This window comes from Fusarium pseudograminearum, chromosome 4 (genome assembly GCF_000303195.2).
Source record: "Fusarium pseudograminearum CS3096 chromosome 4, whole genome shotgun sequence".
In the NCBI taxonomy this organism is placed as follows: domain Eukaryota; kingdom Fungi; phylum Ascomycota; class Sordariomycetes; order Hypocreales; family Nectriaceae; genus Fusarium; species Fusarium pseudograminearum.
The window spans coordinates 5,073,726-5,090,593 of NC_031954.1; the positions used below are offsets into that span (position 1 = coordinate 5,073,726).

General features: G+C 47.3%; 5 protein-coding genes across 5 annotated transcripts, besides 5 other annotated features; 1 reads left to right on the forward strand and 4 right to left on the reverse strand.

Annotated features, from left to right (window-relative positions):
* Positions 1-22: 22 nt before the first annotated feature.
* FPSE_10794 (uncharacterized protein) lies at positions 23-1,396 on the forward strand (the record flags this gene model as incomplete). The annotated part of the gene is made up of 1 exon (XM_009263911.1): positions 23-1,396. The coding sequence occupies one exon, from the start codon at positions 23-25 to the stop codon at positions 1,394-1,396; it is 1,374 nt and encodes a 457-aa protein (XP_009262186.1).
* Positions 1,397-2,380: 984 nt separating this feature from the next.
* On the reverse strand, positions 2,381-3,594 carry FPSE_10795 (uncharacterized protein; the record flags this gene model as incomplete). Its single annotated transcript, XM_009263912.1, has 3 exons — positions 2,381-3,410; positions 3,460-3,484; positions 3,534-3,594. The coding sequence occupies 3 exons, from the start codon at positions 3,592-3,594 to the stop codon at positions 2,381-2,383; spliced, it is 1,116 nt and encodes a 371-aa protein (XP_009262187.1).
* A 1,433-nt stretch (positions 3,595-5,027) lies between these two features.
* Positions 5,028-6,751, reverse strand: FPSE_10796 (uncharacterized protein; the record flags this gene model as incomplete). The annotated part of the gene is made up of 4 exons (XM_009263913.1): positions 5,028-5,240; positions 5,297-6,302; positions 6,356-6,456; positions 6,521-6,751. 4 exons carry the CDS (start codon positions 6,749-6,751, stop codon positions 5,028-5,030), a joined length of 1,551 nt encoding a protein of 516 aa, XP_009262188.1.
* Positions 6,752-7,675: 924 nt separating this feature from the next.
* Positions 7,676-13,604, reverse strand: FPSE_10797 (uncharacterized protein; the record flags this gene model as incomplete). The annotated part of the gene is made up of 3 exons (XM_009263914.1): positions 7,676-8,018; positions 8,066-13,348; positions 13,399-13,604. The coding sequence occupies 3 exons, from the start codon at positions 13,602-13,604 to the stop codon at positions 7,676-7,678; spliced, it is 5,832 nt and encodes a 1,943-aa protein (XP_009262189.1).
* Positions 13,605-16,028: 2,424 nt separating this feature from the next.
* Positions 16,029-16,105: a repeat region.
* Positions 16,106-16,206: 101 nt separating this feature from the next.
* Positions 16,207-16,794, reverse strand: FPSE_10798 (uncharacterized protein; the record flags this gene model as incomplete). Its single annotated transcript, XM_061988459.1, has 5 exons — positions 16,207-16,211; positions 16,282-16,309; positions 16,399-16,413; positions 16,567-16,581; positions 16,785-16,794. Coding segments are annotated over 5 exons (73 nt in total), but the record flags the coding sequence as incomplete, so codon positions are not given.
* Positions 16,568-16,620: a repeat region.
* Positions 16,590-16,644: a repeat region.
* Positions 16,775-16,854: a repeat region.
* Positions 16,785-16,868: a repeat region.

A 16,868-nucleotide genomic window follows, 5' to 3' on the forward strand; every position in this document is an offset into this window, starting at 1 on the left:
ACGGCCGCTTTTAATGGTTACTATGGCATCTACAACGACAACTTCAACAGATGATCCTCTTCACGAGCCACCGGACAGCAGAAATATAGGTCATGATGGCCTATTCAAGCTTGGAGACTTCACTCGATTGAACTCGCAAAGCCTGACGGGATGGGCCTCCCCGAAACCGAAAATCGCCAAGGACTCCAACTCGCCCCCCGCACTTGGAAACTTCAAGAGACTATTCGAGCAACTTCGTTTCAAAGATAATGGGACGCCTCAGCACCGGCCAGTAGTTGCCTCTGTAAAGGCACAGCCGGTCACGATACTGACGACGTCCCTCGAATCAGTATCACTCGCCAAGGCGGTTAATGTCCCCAATATTTTGGCCGGACCAATCTTCGACCCAATCACCGATTCAGAGACTGGTGGTGGCTCTGACACTGATGCGTTGCCTGCCGATTCATATTCAACTGCTGCTTCAACACCGCCAAGCTCGAATGAGTCTCCTCTCAAGGATTTTGATGAGACGAAGAAGAGCAAGACCAAAGTTGTAAAAACAAAAGAAAAATCCCATTCAAGAGGAAATTCCGAGCCTAAAGTGGTGGTTTGGGACCTTGTTCGACCAGAATCGGTTAAGCATGTCCTCTCGTACCAACCTTTTAAATACGGCCCCATCTCCGAAATTCACAGCAATGTGCTGCCGACTTCGGCCAAACACGAAAGTCTCATGGGCAAGCTAGTCGATGAGCGCATCATTGACTCCATGATCTGCAGCGACTTTTCTACTATTGCGGGCAACGGAATTCACGTCTTCGTTGACATGTCCAACATCGTTATCGGCTTCCAGAAAGCCTTGAGGGCCAGATTTGGCATTCCCGAGTCTTCGCGCTTCGTACCACTTCCCCAAATGAACCTCCCTTTCTTCCACGAACTCCTTACTCGCGATCGCTACGCCGAATGGCTCAACGTAGGCTGTTCCATGCGTCCCGATCGAGGCGAACCTCCTTTCATTCAAGAGCTGAAAGATCTTGGGTATCGAGTCGACCTTCGCAGCCGTCGTGCTGAGCAGTCTGGTTCCAACGAGCACACCACTTCCGAGACTGGCGGTTTTCGCTATGTCGAGGATATGGTTGACGAAACACTTCAAATCCGAATTGGCGAATCTGTTATGCAGTATTTTGAGATGCCGGGCACACTCGTTATTGCCACTGGGGATGCCCGGCCGGCCAAATACTCGGATGGCTTTCTCGCATATGCTCAACGCGCCCTGAAAATGGGCTGGAGCGTTGAGGTTGTGTCATGGAAAGCAAGTCTTTCATCCGCCTGGAACGCACTCCTGAAGGATAAGACCATCGGTTCTCGATTTCGTATTATTGAACTCGATCAGTTTGTTGACGAGCTCTGGATCTGCTGAAAGCATCCTGTCGCGGCTTCTTCTGAAATATGTTGAGCAGCTTGATGGGGATTTGATTGAGACATCTATTTGATCACGTCTGTACAAGGGCAGAACAATATAGGTTTTGTCATTCATGAGATACCTGCCAGTGGATCAAGAGCTTGTGAATCGCTGGTTCACAGGAGACTTTTGTATTTGATTTCCTATTTATTTAAAATCCAAGCATTGGATGGATGTATTTCTTTACCAAGGTGTCTGAATTTTCTTTCTGGCATTTATCTATATTTCCAGCAACGATCCCTCCCCATTTTCACTGTTCTCGCCGTTCTCAATCCCGCCAGTCTTTATGAGAGACTTCTTTTGCGAACACCTCGGTTACAGACGTGGCATGGTCTACAGAACATTTGAAAGATCACACGAAAACCGAGAGTGCTAAGGGTTGTGACAGCCAGTGGCTGGCATCTAATGGCCGGATGGCTGTGGACCCTGACGACATATCTCTGATCCATGACGAGGGTTTCATGATAAACGGAATAAAGAGCAGGTGTCCTGAATTATGTAGACGACTTTCCATTCCTAAACGAATTAAATATACACGTTTTATCAATCTCCTGAAGTCAAATCGAGAATAACTACACAACATCAACTGCTGCTCATCGCTCACTCAGCAACACGGACGGCACCATAATAAAATCAAATTTCAATTCATACAAAATACTCAGCATAAGCCTTTTTACACTCTTCAAACAAGACAGCCAGGTGAAATAACGAGGCAGTCGAACCCCGATAAGAAGTAGACAATCCTCTCACATGCTCCTGCTAAGTACCAAACACGTATAGTCCTGCGATAACACAGTACTCAGCATCCGTAGCCCCGAAACAATAACAACACAAAGCAATAAAAAAATACCAAATCGAACGATGTTTCACAACAAAAACCGAGCCGCAAACCGTTCAAAGATACGAAGGGTTAGCTGACACAACAAATCTTCGAGCTCTACTCTACTCAGAAGCTGAGTCCTTGCCGTCGATGCCCCAAAACTGCTCAGCGTGGAAGGTTGCTGGTTCTGGCTTCTTCCAGTGATCGTTGAAAGCAGAGAAAAGGATAAGGTCATCAGGGTGATTGGAAAATGCTTCTCTGATGGCCCTGAGAGCTGAACCCTGTTGAGTTAATCCAGGAACAGCATTACCATTGCTATCACCCTTTGTGGGCCAGCCAGTCTCGCACACCACAACGCGCTTGTCACTGGATAGCTTCGACTTGACGACTTGGACGGTGTCAGAGAGCCACTTGCCAGCACCATCTGCAGAAGTGTGAGGGTCAAAGAAGGCATGGGCGTTGATTGCACAATACTCGCTCTTCTCGCAAAGTTCTGGGTGCTCCTGGACAGCCACAAACGTATCGACAGTCAAGACAGGGCCATTATACCCAGCGGCTTTCAGGATCGCACGAGCTTCGTCGACTGCGGCAAGGACCTGTGCAGGGGTGGCAACGCCATTGTTGACGAGCTCGTTTCCGACGCTGATGGTGTCCACGATGTCCCAATCGTCACCGATAGCATCGATGATCAACTTGGCTTCACTTTGGACGTCGTTGATGTCCCAAATACCAAGGAACAGCTTCATGCCGTTGGCTTTGGCACATGGATAGATCTTGGAAACCTGGTCGCACTCGGTGCCATAAATACGGAGGAGAGAGTAAGAGCCCGCAAGGTCAGAAATGTCTTGCTTTATCTCATCTCCGCTCTTGCACTGGTGGTCACCACGGTATGGAGCGTAAGAAATGCCGGGGAGTTTAGAGCCGCTTGAACCTCCGGGACTGCCAGAGCTCCCAGAGCCAGAAGAACCGCTTGGGCTGCAAGTGACACATGGCAGTTTAGATCTACTACCCTTGGGCGGTTTTTGATCGCCAGGCACAGGCACGGGGGTTCCTGGAAAGGTCGCCGTTCCAGTTGGAATAATAGGTATCGGAGTGGCTGGAGCGACAACTTGGGTGTAAGTAGAAGCCGCAGTCAGCGTAATGGTAGTGACTCTACTATAGCGTCAGTGAGTATTCGAGAAACAATATAGGGGCACCGTACGGCTCTCGTTTAATAAGTGGTCGGCCTGCAGTTACGGTCAGTCTGGTTTATCACTCGCCTTGTAGGTTACTTACCGACGGGGATAGCAGCAACAGCCGCCGCCATAGCCACCGCCGAAGTGAAGAAACGCTTCATGTTGATATTACTAGATATTTCGATCTGTAGGTCGGATGTTTTCAGGGAGTTATCAGAGAGTGGACGAGCTACTACAAAGAGCTCAAATATAATTGTTAAGAGGTAGGTGATTCGAGAGAAAATGAGTGTATAAGACGGGACTGAATAACCCGTTATCGAAGAAAACCGAAGAGGAATCAGATGAAAGAGTGTCTGGAAGTTAAAAGAAGAAGAATAAAGAATGAATAGTCTTAGGAAAGGCAATGAAATTAGAAAAGGTTGAAGAGTGAATGGAGAAAAAAGAAGAAGTGGTAGATATGAAGGTGATGAGGGAACCCGAAGCAAGGGAGGAAGTGGCCGCTCAGCACAAGATAAGAGAATGGCAGGACAGGTACCTATGGCTGGAACGTGAAAGGAAGGACAGAACAACACAGGGTAATTTGTGTGGTTTGAAGGAAGGCACAACTGGATGGTCTGCACCTGAACCACTGGGAAGCCAACCTGAACCTCCACTACAAGAGACAAGAGAGAGACACTCTTCACCTTACTTTAACTCCTAATGGTCCTAAAATCCACAAGTAATGACTTACTTATAAGCTCTCTCGTCCTTATCCTGCCATTCATCATTAGCTTTTAGCAAGATTCCGAGACATACGGACGCAAACATTTGCTGAGAAAGAACACCTCGACATCATCTTTTGCAGAGACTCCCGGAAGCATAACCTTAAAGTGAATCACGATGAGAGAACATGACGTTCCTGACTCTTTGGAATGCATTGCTTTGCTACCAAACCGCGTAATCTCGAACCGCGTAATCTCCCCACGAATGGACAACTGAGACACATCACAGTCGAGTCGCGAGCTGAAGAGGTTCCCGAGTTCCTCATATTTCCGGCCAACTATGAAACAGCCTCCTTATCTCTGATGCATGTGTACCTTGGTAGTTTTGGCAATTGTTTGATCAGATGAAATCACTTTTGTGATTTAGGCTCGCAGCATCAGCGTGACTTGGCAAGGGATATCTCTGAGACACCTAAAAGAACTCACACAAATTCTACCTTTCTTTTCTTCCTCACATAATCCATATCCTCAAAAACAGCAATCTTTCTGTTCTAGATTTACATTCATCTACCCCCCTTGAGCAATGAAGCACAAGTCGAAGACAAAATGATCAACATTTGCGCTCAAAGTACAGAGGCTGAAACTAGGATGGTGAAGGTCATTCAATGCTGGCGTACAAAGCCGCATCTATTAATCATTAGCTTACTAAATGGCTACCTGCCAAAATGTAGATTATCGGGTGCGTCTCCTCTCTACTGCCCTGCCTGGGATCCCATCCACAATCAACAGATCTCAGAGTAACCCGACAGACTATCGACTGTATTCGTAAATGAAACGAAAGCTGAGTCACCTTTCGATTATCATCAAAATTAACAGCCTTTGTAGCCCCTGATTTAAACCGTCTTATTACTCGTTTTGCGGGTCATGACCTTGGTGATGGCATGTCGAATGGTAACACCGGCCTTCTCAATATCCTTCTTCGACAGCGCTGACGTAACGCAAATTCGCAGAGCAGGTTGAGCGAACCAGGCACCATCCTTGGGCTTGACAGCGTGTGAATACGGCCTGGTCTTGGTCCTCGTGATCAAAACGCCATTGGCAAGTGTCTTTCCACAAGTTAGTCCATTGTTCCTACTTCAATCATATCACTAAATGAACGTACCTCTTCAACACAGTCACACAAAATTCGCTCCTGGTCTTCCAATCCCAGCTTGCGTGCAGCGACAACTTCAGGCTTGAGCACAAGAAGCATAATAGGGTTCTCGGGGTCGCTAGGGCAGTAGACCCAGTCGCTACGGGGATCCAGCTGCGCCTTCATAGCTTTGATATTCTCGCGCGACTGGGACAGGATGTCAGGGTTGGACTGAAGCAAGTTGAGCGTCTCACTGGCAGTGACGGCCAACATAGCGGGGAGGGCGGCGGAGAAGGTGTAGGCGGAAGAGGTGATACGCTGGTGCTCAACGACGTCTTTGGGACCAGCGCAGAAACCACCACCAGCACAGAGAGGTCCAGCAAGAGAGCCAATGATCATGTCAACCTGCTGAGGATCCACGTTTTGCGCCTCAGTAATACCACGGCCAGTGCGACCGAGAACACCGAAAGACCAAGTCTCATCCAGAATAACACGGAACTTGTACTTCTCCTTGAGCTCAACCAGGCGGGGTAGATCGATAGAATCTCCCGAGAGCTCAAACAGACCCTCAGTCACGACGAAACGGCGAGTAAGCTTTTTGGCGTTGGCCTGCTCCTTGGCAACAGCTTTCATAACGTCTTGCAAGTCGTCCATATCATTGTGTTCAAACCAGCGGATAGTGCTTCGTGATTGCTCAAGACCTTTACGAATAGAGAAGTTGACGTTTCGATCAGCGATAATGACATCGCCACGCTTGCAAAATGAGGGAATGACACTGGAGATGGTGCTAAAAGCCTGAGCGTAGACGATACAGCCCTCAGTACCCAGATACGCGGCGATATCAGATTCGGTCTTCATATGAACGTCCTGAGTGCCGTAGAACTGGGGAGGGCCGCAAGGGCCAACACCATAGGTGCGTAAGACCTGAATTGCTTTTTCCTTGATTTGGTCATTCCCATTGAAGTTGTAGAAGTTGTACGATGCGAGGTTGGTCACAGTTCGGCCGTTAGCGAGCTTTGATTTGGGCCCAGTTGGACTATTGGAAGACATTAGATGCTTATTCTGGCATAGAGGTGTAGCAGTGCTTACCCAACGAGGACGGGAAGGCGTTCGGTTTCACTGGCTTCGAAAGCGGTCTGCTCCTCGACAAGAGGCTCGGGCTGCCAGTCGTCGATGAGTTCTTCAATTTCCTACGACGCATCCCAAATTAGCATCCTATTTCTACAAAATGTGTTGATTCGGTAGTGATCTTACATCCTCCCTCAGCTTGACAAAGTTCTGCTTATGCGTCGAGTAAGACGGTGACAGGAGGTAGCGGACGAAGAAGAGTAGCAACACGGCCTCGATAGCGGATCGCACGGGGTCATTCTGATAACTCGACTTGATATAGCGAAGGAACACAGCGGAGCCAGGCACTTTATGAAAGTACACTGAGGCTTGCTCAATGATGTCGCCCAGTTTGGCTTGAAGGGTATCAAGTTCCATCGTCCTTTAAATATTGACGTCGTAGTCGCTTCGAATTTTATCGCCTTGTCTCGTATCGTATCGCGTCGTTCTTGTCAATTATGAAAGGACCAGTCTTGTATCGTCGACCTTGTGGGTTGATGTCAGGAGGGAGTTCAAGTAAACATAAATGGAGTTTTTGAAGGTGATGGATGGCCTGTCAATTAATTGCCCTGTCTACATGGGTCGACAAAGGGGCCGCCAGGACCCTCTGAAGGAAGTTAAAGCGAGTCAGGCCGCCGAGAATGATTGGCTGCACTGATTGGTCGCTAACACTCATATCTTACAGGGGCTCAACGGGTACCTGAGCTGTAAGACGGGCCATCCATCTCCAGGCAGTGATCGGATAGACCGGAGACTCCATGAAATACGCAAATACAAGTACCAAGGTAGGATGGAGGTGGGCTGACATTGGTGCTAGTCAATCATGGGACATACATAGGCACCGTTGGTCGATTGATGGCTGTATCATTTGTTACAAATGGAGATTTTGACATTGGGCCGGAAATTGAAAAGAATGAAAAAAAGGCATTATTTGCATGTAAGTCTAAGGTTTCTGCCATGTGTTGCTTCCTTTCATTGTACACATTAGAATAAGTTAAAAAGGTGCGCCTTGTGCCAACAAAAAAAGACCACTTCAGTTCAACCAGTGAATGTCAGGTCAGGTCTAGCTTGTGTTGCTGACCCCCTTTCCACCTCTCACCACCCTTCCGCTTCTAAGTAAAATGCAAAATGTGTACATACGCATCCACCTGTGCTAGGTACTGAACTGAAAAGCAAAAGCAAAAACGAAAAAGCAAAAACTTCATATTTTGATAACTTTCTTCTGTGCATAGGAACAGAGAGCGACGACTGTGTCCGAGAAATGTCCAAAAAGACAGACCCTGTCTCCCAGTCTTTTTTCGCTCAAAACAGCTTGATCTTGCCAGTAGCCGAGGCCTGGACGCGCTTGCTGCCAGTCATTGTGAGACCAGCGCCGGTGTAACTAGGGTTCTTGATACCAGTTGCCAAGGTGCTGTTAGTGTTGTTGTTATGAAGATAGTTGGGCTGCACAAGACCCGGCATAGGAATCATCTTTTCGATGGTCTTGCTGAGTGATTCGCCCATGAGTTTACCAACTACAGCAGGTCCAGCAACGAGAGCAATGAACACGACCAGGAGGGTAAAGTAGAGGATGGCATAGCGGATGACACGTCTTCTTCTAAGCTTAGATTGTTTCATCGAGTAGATAGGGGGTCGAATTTGGCGACTACAAGCTGTTAGTATTAATGCAGACACAGAAGGGAAAAGACATACCTGGGACGAAGCCAAAACAGCATCATAGAGTGAAGAGTGTCAATCTTAGGGATCAAGATGACGGGCGCCATAAAGAAGAGAAGCCAGTGGCCAAGAACAAAATCGGCAGAGAACATGGAAAGTTCGGTGATCTTGCAAAGAAACTCACGAGCAGGCTGAGAGATTGTGTGCCATCCCATTGAGTACCACTTTCCGCTCCAGAAGGCGATGTTAGACGCGTCGCCCTTGAACTCACGAGTGAGACAGGTCGAAACAATAAGCTTCACAAAGAAGCGCTGAATCGCGACCACGGCGATCATACCCGCTACAGTGCGTGTGAAGTTGAAGCTCTCCAGAATGAACATGCCCAGGAAGGAAATGAGGAGGAAGATCACAGCTGAGGCATGGGCAATAGCTGCGAGAACACTGCCAAACTTCTTGCAACACATACTGAGGAGAGGTCCCATACAGCAGGCCATGCCGAACATAGCAGCCAAGACACCTGCATTGACGGCGACGGGCGCAAAAGCGATGATAAGTAGACGCATTAGCGATTGCGTCGGTTGGATCTTGCCTCTGAAATTTGGATTGCTCTGCTTAGTAACACCGGTCTGAGCGTTGACAAAAAGATACGGCAGAATCGTCACGACAGCAAGCATCAATGGCGAGAAAATCTCACTGAAAAAGATGTTGGCGAATGGGGCTCGAGGGACATCAGCTGATGCTTTGGCAGACGGGTCTCCAAGTGTCTTGCGTTTGTAACCGGTAAGACGAGTTCGAGAAAGACGACAGTACGAGATCCAAGATGAAGCGTGGCTGCGGGAATTACCACGCGACAACCAACGAAGGTAATCTCGGTAATCGATGAAAAAGTCGGTCCAGGCGAATTGATGGGGATTGTACAGGAAGGGCGAAATTGTCAGCGCAAGAAGGGTAATCCAGAAGTAAATCAAGACACCCTTCCAGACAGTGAGGGTCGCGAACAGAAGCATCAAGAGCAAACGAGCGCCGAAGTAAATAGCTGGTCCAGCGAATCGAGAGTACAAGACACCAAAGGGAATACGCGCCGTGGCGAAACCACGACCTGTACCAATATATCGCGCACCACCGAACGAAATGTTCTGCTGCACAGAGTTCGCGTAGATCTGACAGACGAAGACTTCGAACATGAGCGACAACGAGCAAAACTGCTTCATCAATCGAATGAAAGCACGCCAAATGCCACGTTCAGAAAGTTCCTGGACAATAAGCGGAATGAAAGAGAGGAACAGAACGAAAAGAATCGACACGATACATCGGTAAATCCAATCCGTAAGTGCATCAGTGTTGGCGCAACCGCTGGGGTAGAGAGGATCGGTGATAGGAACGTTTCGGTTGTACTCGCAGGCCACAGTCTCATGGCGGAGAGCTCCCAGGTTAACCATGGTGATCATGAACATCTGTACCGAAAACATGATAAACATGTTGTTCAAGTGGAAACCAGGATGGGCGTAGTAGAAGGACAAGAACCGATCCAGAGGAAGCTGAGTGCCAAGGTAATAGTACTCGCGAGACAGAAATTGTTCACCCATACCAGTACCAATCTTGGTTGTGAAGTTGAGAACGGAGCCGAAACCCAAATCACGACCCTTTCCACATTGGAAGTATTCACATTGCTTGATACGTCCTCCACGGAGGAGAGCGGTCATACCAGCGTAAATATCTTCGTTCAAGTGAAGACCCTTCTGGGCCTTTGAAACACCACCTCGAGTCGTCATAAAGATACCATTGAGGAAATCAGGATGACCATAATGAAGCTTGCCACCAATCTGTGCCATAGTTCGAGCGAATAGTGTACCGAATGTTTGTTCCTTTCCAGCAGCAATATCACCTAGAATACCAATATTCTCGGAGAAAATGTACTCACGGGCACCCAGGATAGCGACAGGTGAGGAGACGTTGTTCTTGACACCAGGGGTATAAGGGGAGACATTGTCGGTCTTCATCTCCTCAAACTCAGCGAGGACACTTCGGATCTTGAGACACTCCTCTAGATAGTTGTCTTGGTTGGCATCGATGAGCTGAATGTATTCACCACGGTAGAAGATGATAGAGTGGTTCTGGTTGTCAGACTTGCCGTCACCGAGAATGGGGTTGCCAGAGAGCTGAACACGGAACTTGGGGCGTCGCATTCCGTTCTCCATGACCTCAGAGTGACCATCGATGAGAACGGAGTACAGACGAGGCTCTTCGCCCTCAGCAACTGGAGGCTCTTCGTCAAGATAAGCGATCTGTAGGTCGGGATAAGCGCGAAGCAAGAATTCGGCGTTTTCCATCTCTTCCTTCTTGAACTTGGAGAATCTCTGCATGGAAACGACGATCTTGAATTTACGACGGGCCATGCGCTCAAGCTCGCGCTCAAGCTTATCAGTATTACCACCAAACATTTGGACAACCTCGGGGTTTTCAACGCGGTACAGAAGCTTGATGGCACGGCTGTAGTTCATGAAGCCAGAGATAGTACGGTAGAGAGTCTGGAAACGAAGAGATGCCCAGATACGGGTGCGCAGGGTGTACTCGGGTGCAGAAGACTTGAAACCGATGCAGTAGAAGGGCAGATCATCGATCTTGCTCTTGGCAGTGTTCTTCTCGTCCTTATCATTTTCTCCATTGAATTGAGAGGTCTCATCTGCGAGGATCTTGGTATCCTTGACAAAGCAATCCCACTCATGAGGATGAAGCTGCTTCAGATATTCCAAAAGTGTAACTCGTGAGTATGGTTCGTCTTCTCGAATGATTTCGCGAAGAGACAGAAGAATCTTCTCGCCGTAATGAGGAATCATGACAGTGAACGTGGGCATGTTGTCGACAGGCAAAGGCTCCGGAATGGGTGTGGACAGGGATTGGGCAAAGAATGAGATTCGGCGCTCGGCTTCACTGTACGCAGGGAAATATTCGGTCTTGAAAGAATGGTCTTCCTGCGAGATGAAGAAGGTCGGGGCCCTCAGAGTTCGCTTACCCTCCTGCTCGGAAGGAACCTGATGGTACAACAGCTTCTGGACGTGCTCGATAGCGAGGAGATGCTCTCGATACATGGAGATAACGATGGCGTTCCAGACTTGGGAAATGAGAACCTTGGGTTTGTACTTGATCTCCATGTCTGTGGTGGCGAGAATCTTGGAGTACACACGCTTGGGAAGACGGGAAAAGACGTTTCTCCAAGGTGTCAATATGGAAGATCCGATGTAGAATGATCGGGCAACCGAGAAGACGGTGTTGAGTAGGACATACCAAAGGTATGTATCCAGGAAGAAGAAGATAACGTCAGTGAATGCCATCAGTGCCAGAACAATGGTTGGATGCCATCTGCATAGCTGGTTTCCCAGAAGAAGAGCGTCTCCCTGGCAAGAGTTGACCTTCATGATGCTTAGATATCTAATAGGGTCACGGAAGGACAGAATCAAGTAGATGTATGAAACACCCATCTTGACGCCAAAGACGACAGCCCAGAGTCCATAGGACATTGCCATATCGTTACCGCGGAGTGTAGGCCAGCTAGCAGTAAAGGTTTGGCTGGCAACGTATTTCCTGTTGTTGGTAGCAAGGTAACTGCCAAAAAGGCCTCCAAGTGGCATAACGGAAAAGAATAAAAACGTAATCAATGCGATAACAAAATGGACGATACCAATGGCAGTGTCGATCTTCTTTCCACCAATGCCCTCAAGAAAGAAGACCTTGACACCAGGAGCGATGTTGAGTACCAGGATAAAAAGCAGGAAAAAGAGCTTCTTGGTAAGATGCTGGGCACCGGCCCAACGACGAGGAACATAGGCCCATTCGGCGAGAGTGGCAAGAACCTGAATAAGAGAAGCAATAGCACCGCCAAACCCAACGATAGAGAATGATTTGGCTGTTGAGGGTTGTTGGTTAAGCTGCTGTTCGTATTTTGGACCGATCAGGATACTTGGGGCATTGTGGGAGGTGTAGAACCAGAACATGGTCAAATGGATGATCCAGATACGGTTGAAATTAACCAGGAGATGGAACCAGGAACGAGACTCGCGGTAAGTCTTGAAGAAGCACTTCTTCCAGTTCACATCCTTGAGCTTAACATATCTCTCGGCGGGTGGCACATCCACAAGCTTGCTCTTGTCGTGCAGGACGAGGCGATCAATTCCCTCAGGGTACCAAAAAAGCTGGTTACAATCGTCATAGCCAATGATGTTCTTGTGGTCACGCTCACGTCGAACGTACACACCATCAGAGATTTCGTAACCTTGGTCTCTCAAGTATTGGTAGAGAGGAGTGATGACATTGTTGAGGAAGGTGAACTCCTCCACCGGCTCAACGAGGGCCTGGCATGCAGGGGAATTGAGATAATCGTCGGCACACTTGAAGATGAAACACAAGCACTCTGGCATAAATCGAACTTGGTTGGCTTCGCCCCAGCAGAGAAGGTACAGAGCAATTTGTCGGATTCGATCATGCTGGGACATCTTGTTCATGCGTGTCTTCCAGCGATACTCAGCAGCCTCGAGACTTTCGTCACCTTCGAGATCCTGTAAAGTCTCGGCTTCACTGGCCTCGGGGTCTTTCTTCTTCTTCTTACTACCCTTCTTCTTCCTGCCCTTTCCAAGACCGTTGGCAAATCCGACTGCATCGTCAAGGTCGAGATGAGCGGCGAAGTACCACTTGCGGTAATTGGCGTTATCGCCGCCAATGTAGTCGGCGTGAAGGGATAAAAGGGCCTGGTTGGGCGTCATACGAGAGGCTCGGGAGTCGAGCAGGATCATCAGGTGGTCGTACACGTTCCGCATGCTGTCTCGCTGGAAACCGAATTTGGAACAAAGGTCAAGAAAGATGTCCTCGATCTCCTCCTTCGACAACGGAATCTGTGCATCGGAAGTCCAGGCAGGATAAGGTTCCCGGGAGCGCTGACCAGGAGGTAGGGCATTGCCATAGTCCATACCATAGTTCGGGGTTGATGCGCCAGACGAGCGATTCCCACCGTAAGAAATTTGGGAGGAGGGTGGTCGATAGCCACGCTGCCCATCATTGTAGCTGTTGTAACGTTCATCCCCACGGCCGTAGTAATCCATCTCGGCAGCGCGAGCCATGTCCGACCTCATGGTGAAGTCACTGAACGTTTCAGAATCTTCCTCAGAGCCTTGACGGGCACCCTGTGCTTGGTGCCCACGATCATAGTCCTGGTCGTAGTATCCACCCTGGCCATTGTCATAGTAGCCATCTTGGTACTGGTCGTGGCCGTCGTAGTAGCCTCCGTCATGTTGATAAGGGTTGTTAGGGTCAGCGTTGTAATAACCACTGCGACAAGTTAGCCAAGTTTAGACATACGCCTAAGTAGCAGTACTCACGATTCGTCATAGTAGCCATCGTTGTTGTTGCTATTGTTATTCGGGTTATTATTATTGTGACCGCGATTGTCATAGCCTTGATCATAGTATTGATCGTCTTGGTAGTAGGAATCCGTGTTTCCACCTTGCTGTTGGTTGCCTCCTTGAGGATGGCCGTAGCCATCATCATAGTGGTCGCGTTGACCACCGCCCGGATATCCCGACATGTTGAGTTGATTAGATTATCTGTCAAGATTGATGGTTAGCTGCATTCTCTCAAAGGTATTTGCTGGGCCATGTTTGATCCGGATCTGGCCAACGTCACACGCTGAAGGGTGACAAGCAGAGGACGAATAACACGGTACAAATAATAGCAATTAGATGTTGACGACTTACCTAGAGATACACATGTGGATGATCAACGAGCGTGATGTGATTCAAGATCAGGCGGAAGAACAAGCGTGACCGGCACTGCAAGATGTTGTCGTCAAAAACGTCAGATGGCTTAGGGAGAGGTGACTCTTGTCAGAAAGGCCAACGAAAAAGATGTAATTCGGCGTCGATTCCAGTTCAAAAAGACGAATCAATCACGAGAAAGTGATTCACCGGCTTGGGTAGTCTCGGTCGCAAAAAAAAAAAAAGGGCGAGACGGAGTGATTTGACGAAGCCGTAAAACGAGTGTCGGCAATGCGTAATGCAAAGAGTAGCAAAGGGGAGAGGCGAGGGTTGGTTTTTGGTGGTTTGAGTTCTAACCCGCACGGGCAGGGAGAGAAACGCTGCTTGTCTCGGCGCCGGGTTATCCAGGGCGAAGGCCAGGGGTGTGGAAGCTCCAATTTTAGGTGTGGCTGTAAGATACCATGGGGGTGTCCACTTGGGGTCAATCGAAAGACGTTTCCAATGGATGTTCTGTATTAAAAGTTCCCTCGTGCTCGTGTGTAAAAGAAACAGACAACAGAAGCGATGGAAAAGTTAATGGGGCAAAGGGTTGAGTCAAGACCCAAAAAGATGGCTTGTTTATGTTTTGATTTAGCCACGCAGACACGTATGTTTAAGTTAGTGCATAAAACGTAGGAGTGGAAAATGAAAGGGAGGGAGCGATGGATGAATTCAAACCCAAAAAGCACAGTATCACACAAGAGGGAGAGAGAAATCAGGCAGTTCCATAGGTACCTACCTACCTGCTGCACCAGTAGGAGAACGAGTCTTGGGTTCTCCTTTCTGCATAAACCAACGAATGAGCAGCACTGCTCAGCACAGCCAAGAGCTTCTGTCCCATCACCAGGTGGGCCATTGGCCTCCAGCCGTTGCTGGAGCTTCTGGATTTACAAGGCGTGATACCCGCTAAGCCCGAAATTCACAGCGGCCAGACCGCTGAAACTCAATTCGGTTCAAAGAAACGATACAACCGTCCAACAACAATAAGCATTTCTCATCGTGATGCGTTGTTCCAACCAGTGGGTTGCCGGGCCGTTTCCAGGTCCGTCTCCTTTCGTTCCTTGCTTTACTCCTGATGGCCCCATCCATCCCATCCCATCTCTGGATCCTAGAGGCCCATCGCCCCTAAACAAAGCTGACCCGCGCCCGCGACTCCCAGCGCGAGCCGGGGACGTCGTCAAGGAGCGTCAGGGGATACGGCTTCTCATTGGGTGTCACAGGGGGGGTGGTTGGGTCCTTGTCTCTGGAGAGTGGCTGGCCAGATTAGGTTCTCTTGCTGTAAGACAAGCAGAACGGACTGCTCGGATGGAAATGCTGCTACTCAACAGCCCCGCCAGTACTTGCTGGGTACTCGACAGCCAATTTCTCAGCTGGTGTTGTCATGCAAACATTCTGCGCCCCGGCGATCCCCACGCGGCGCCTCATCGACACAGATTTACGAGGCGGGACCTTGGATACGTTTGTAGCCTTCAGGTACCGTTCTCACAGTCAGCCACGCGTCCACCGCTATTGGCACGGAGTGATTTCTCTCACGGGCCGGATACTGGTGCGAATCGGGCTGCTCGACGAAGCCTCCACTGGGGGGGCAGCGACGCCCCTGAACGGCGCATCCGATTTTCCATTCAATCTCTTCCACGGCCCAGAGCTACGGTTGACGAAGCCTCAAGAAAGTGCTTATCAAATGGAACAAGCATGGGCACCTCAGGTATCCAAATTTGCCTCATGACATGCATGGTGTAAGTTTCGTTGCGTTACAGTGGCATTGGATAAAAGTCGCGGTTGGTCACTCTAAATGCAGGCTCAATGGTGGCTGAGCTATGCACAGTACTTGTCACCTAAACACGATGTCCAAGGCAGGAAACGCATGAACCAAGGTAAATCCCATGTGTCTCTGCAAAGCTTCCATGGCTTTCAGGTTTGAGGTTGGTTACAAGCTCAATATCAATCCATCTACATACACGTGTCTATGACCCTGCAAGCTGCTGGCTCCCGCCCACGGCTGCGGCCATAGCCGTAGGCAGCTATAGGCGAGGACTTCGAGAAGCTTCAGCTGGCAGGTGGGTCACAAAAAAACCGGGAATTTGACCAAATGCCTCACAGACCGTAAGACAGCCATTTTATAGGCTATTATAACGCAAGATATCTCATTTTATAGGGAAAAGGCTACTTATTTTAATAGAATCTATTATAGCTATTAGCCGATTATCCTTCTATCGTTTTTAATATAATTATATAGCTATTATAATATTATATTAATTTAGCGATTTATTATAAATTACTTTAATTTATTTTAGCCTTTTTTAATAAGGTTAATAAGGGTATTTATATTCTAGTAAGGATAATAATAGATATATTACTTTAAGATCTTTTAATTATTTTTAATAGGTAATAGATTTAAGCTATTAAAGTAATTAAAGTAATATTATAAATTAACCTTTTCTTTTTAGTCTTTTATAATATTATTCTTACTTAAGTTATAGCTAGAAGTATTATCTTCCTTAAGAATAAAATAGTAGCCTTATTAATAAAGGTTATAAATAAAGGGCTTAAGGATATTATTAAGATATAACTCTTAAGTTATCTTACTATTAATATTAATAGCTATCTTATATAAATAAAGCTTACTTTTAAAGTCCTAGCTAATATTAGCCTAGCTATATATATATTTAAGCTATTTATTTATTAATAGCTTTATCTCTTATAAATTAAAAGGCTTATTAACTATATTAACCTTTTATATTATATATAGCTTACCTTTATTATTAAAACCTTAGTAGTATTTATTTATAAAAATAATATTATATTAATCTTTAAGCTTAAAATAGTTAATTAGCTCTTTTTTTACTTAAGCTTTATATTACTAATAGTCTCTATTATTCTTATATTAAATTTAATAGGCTATTTACTTATAAATATTATAAGAGGTAGCTATATAGTATATTATATCTTTAAAAGCCTATAGTTAAATCTACTATTAAATTACTAATTATTATATAGTATTATTTAATATTACTTACTATTAATATATAACTTATTATATAACTAACTTAATATTA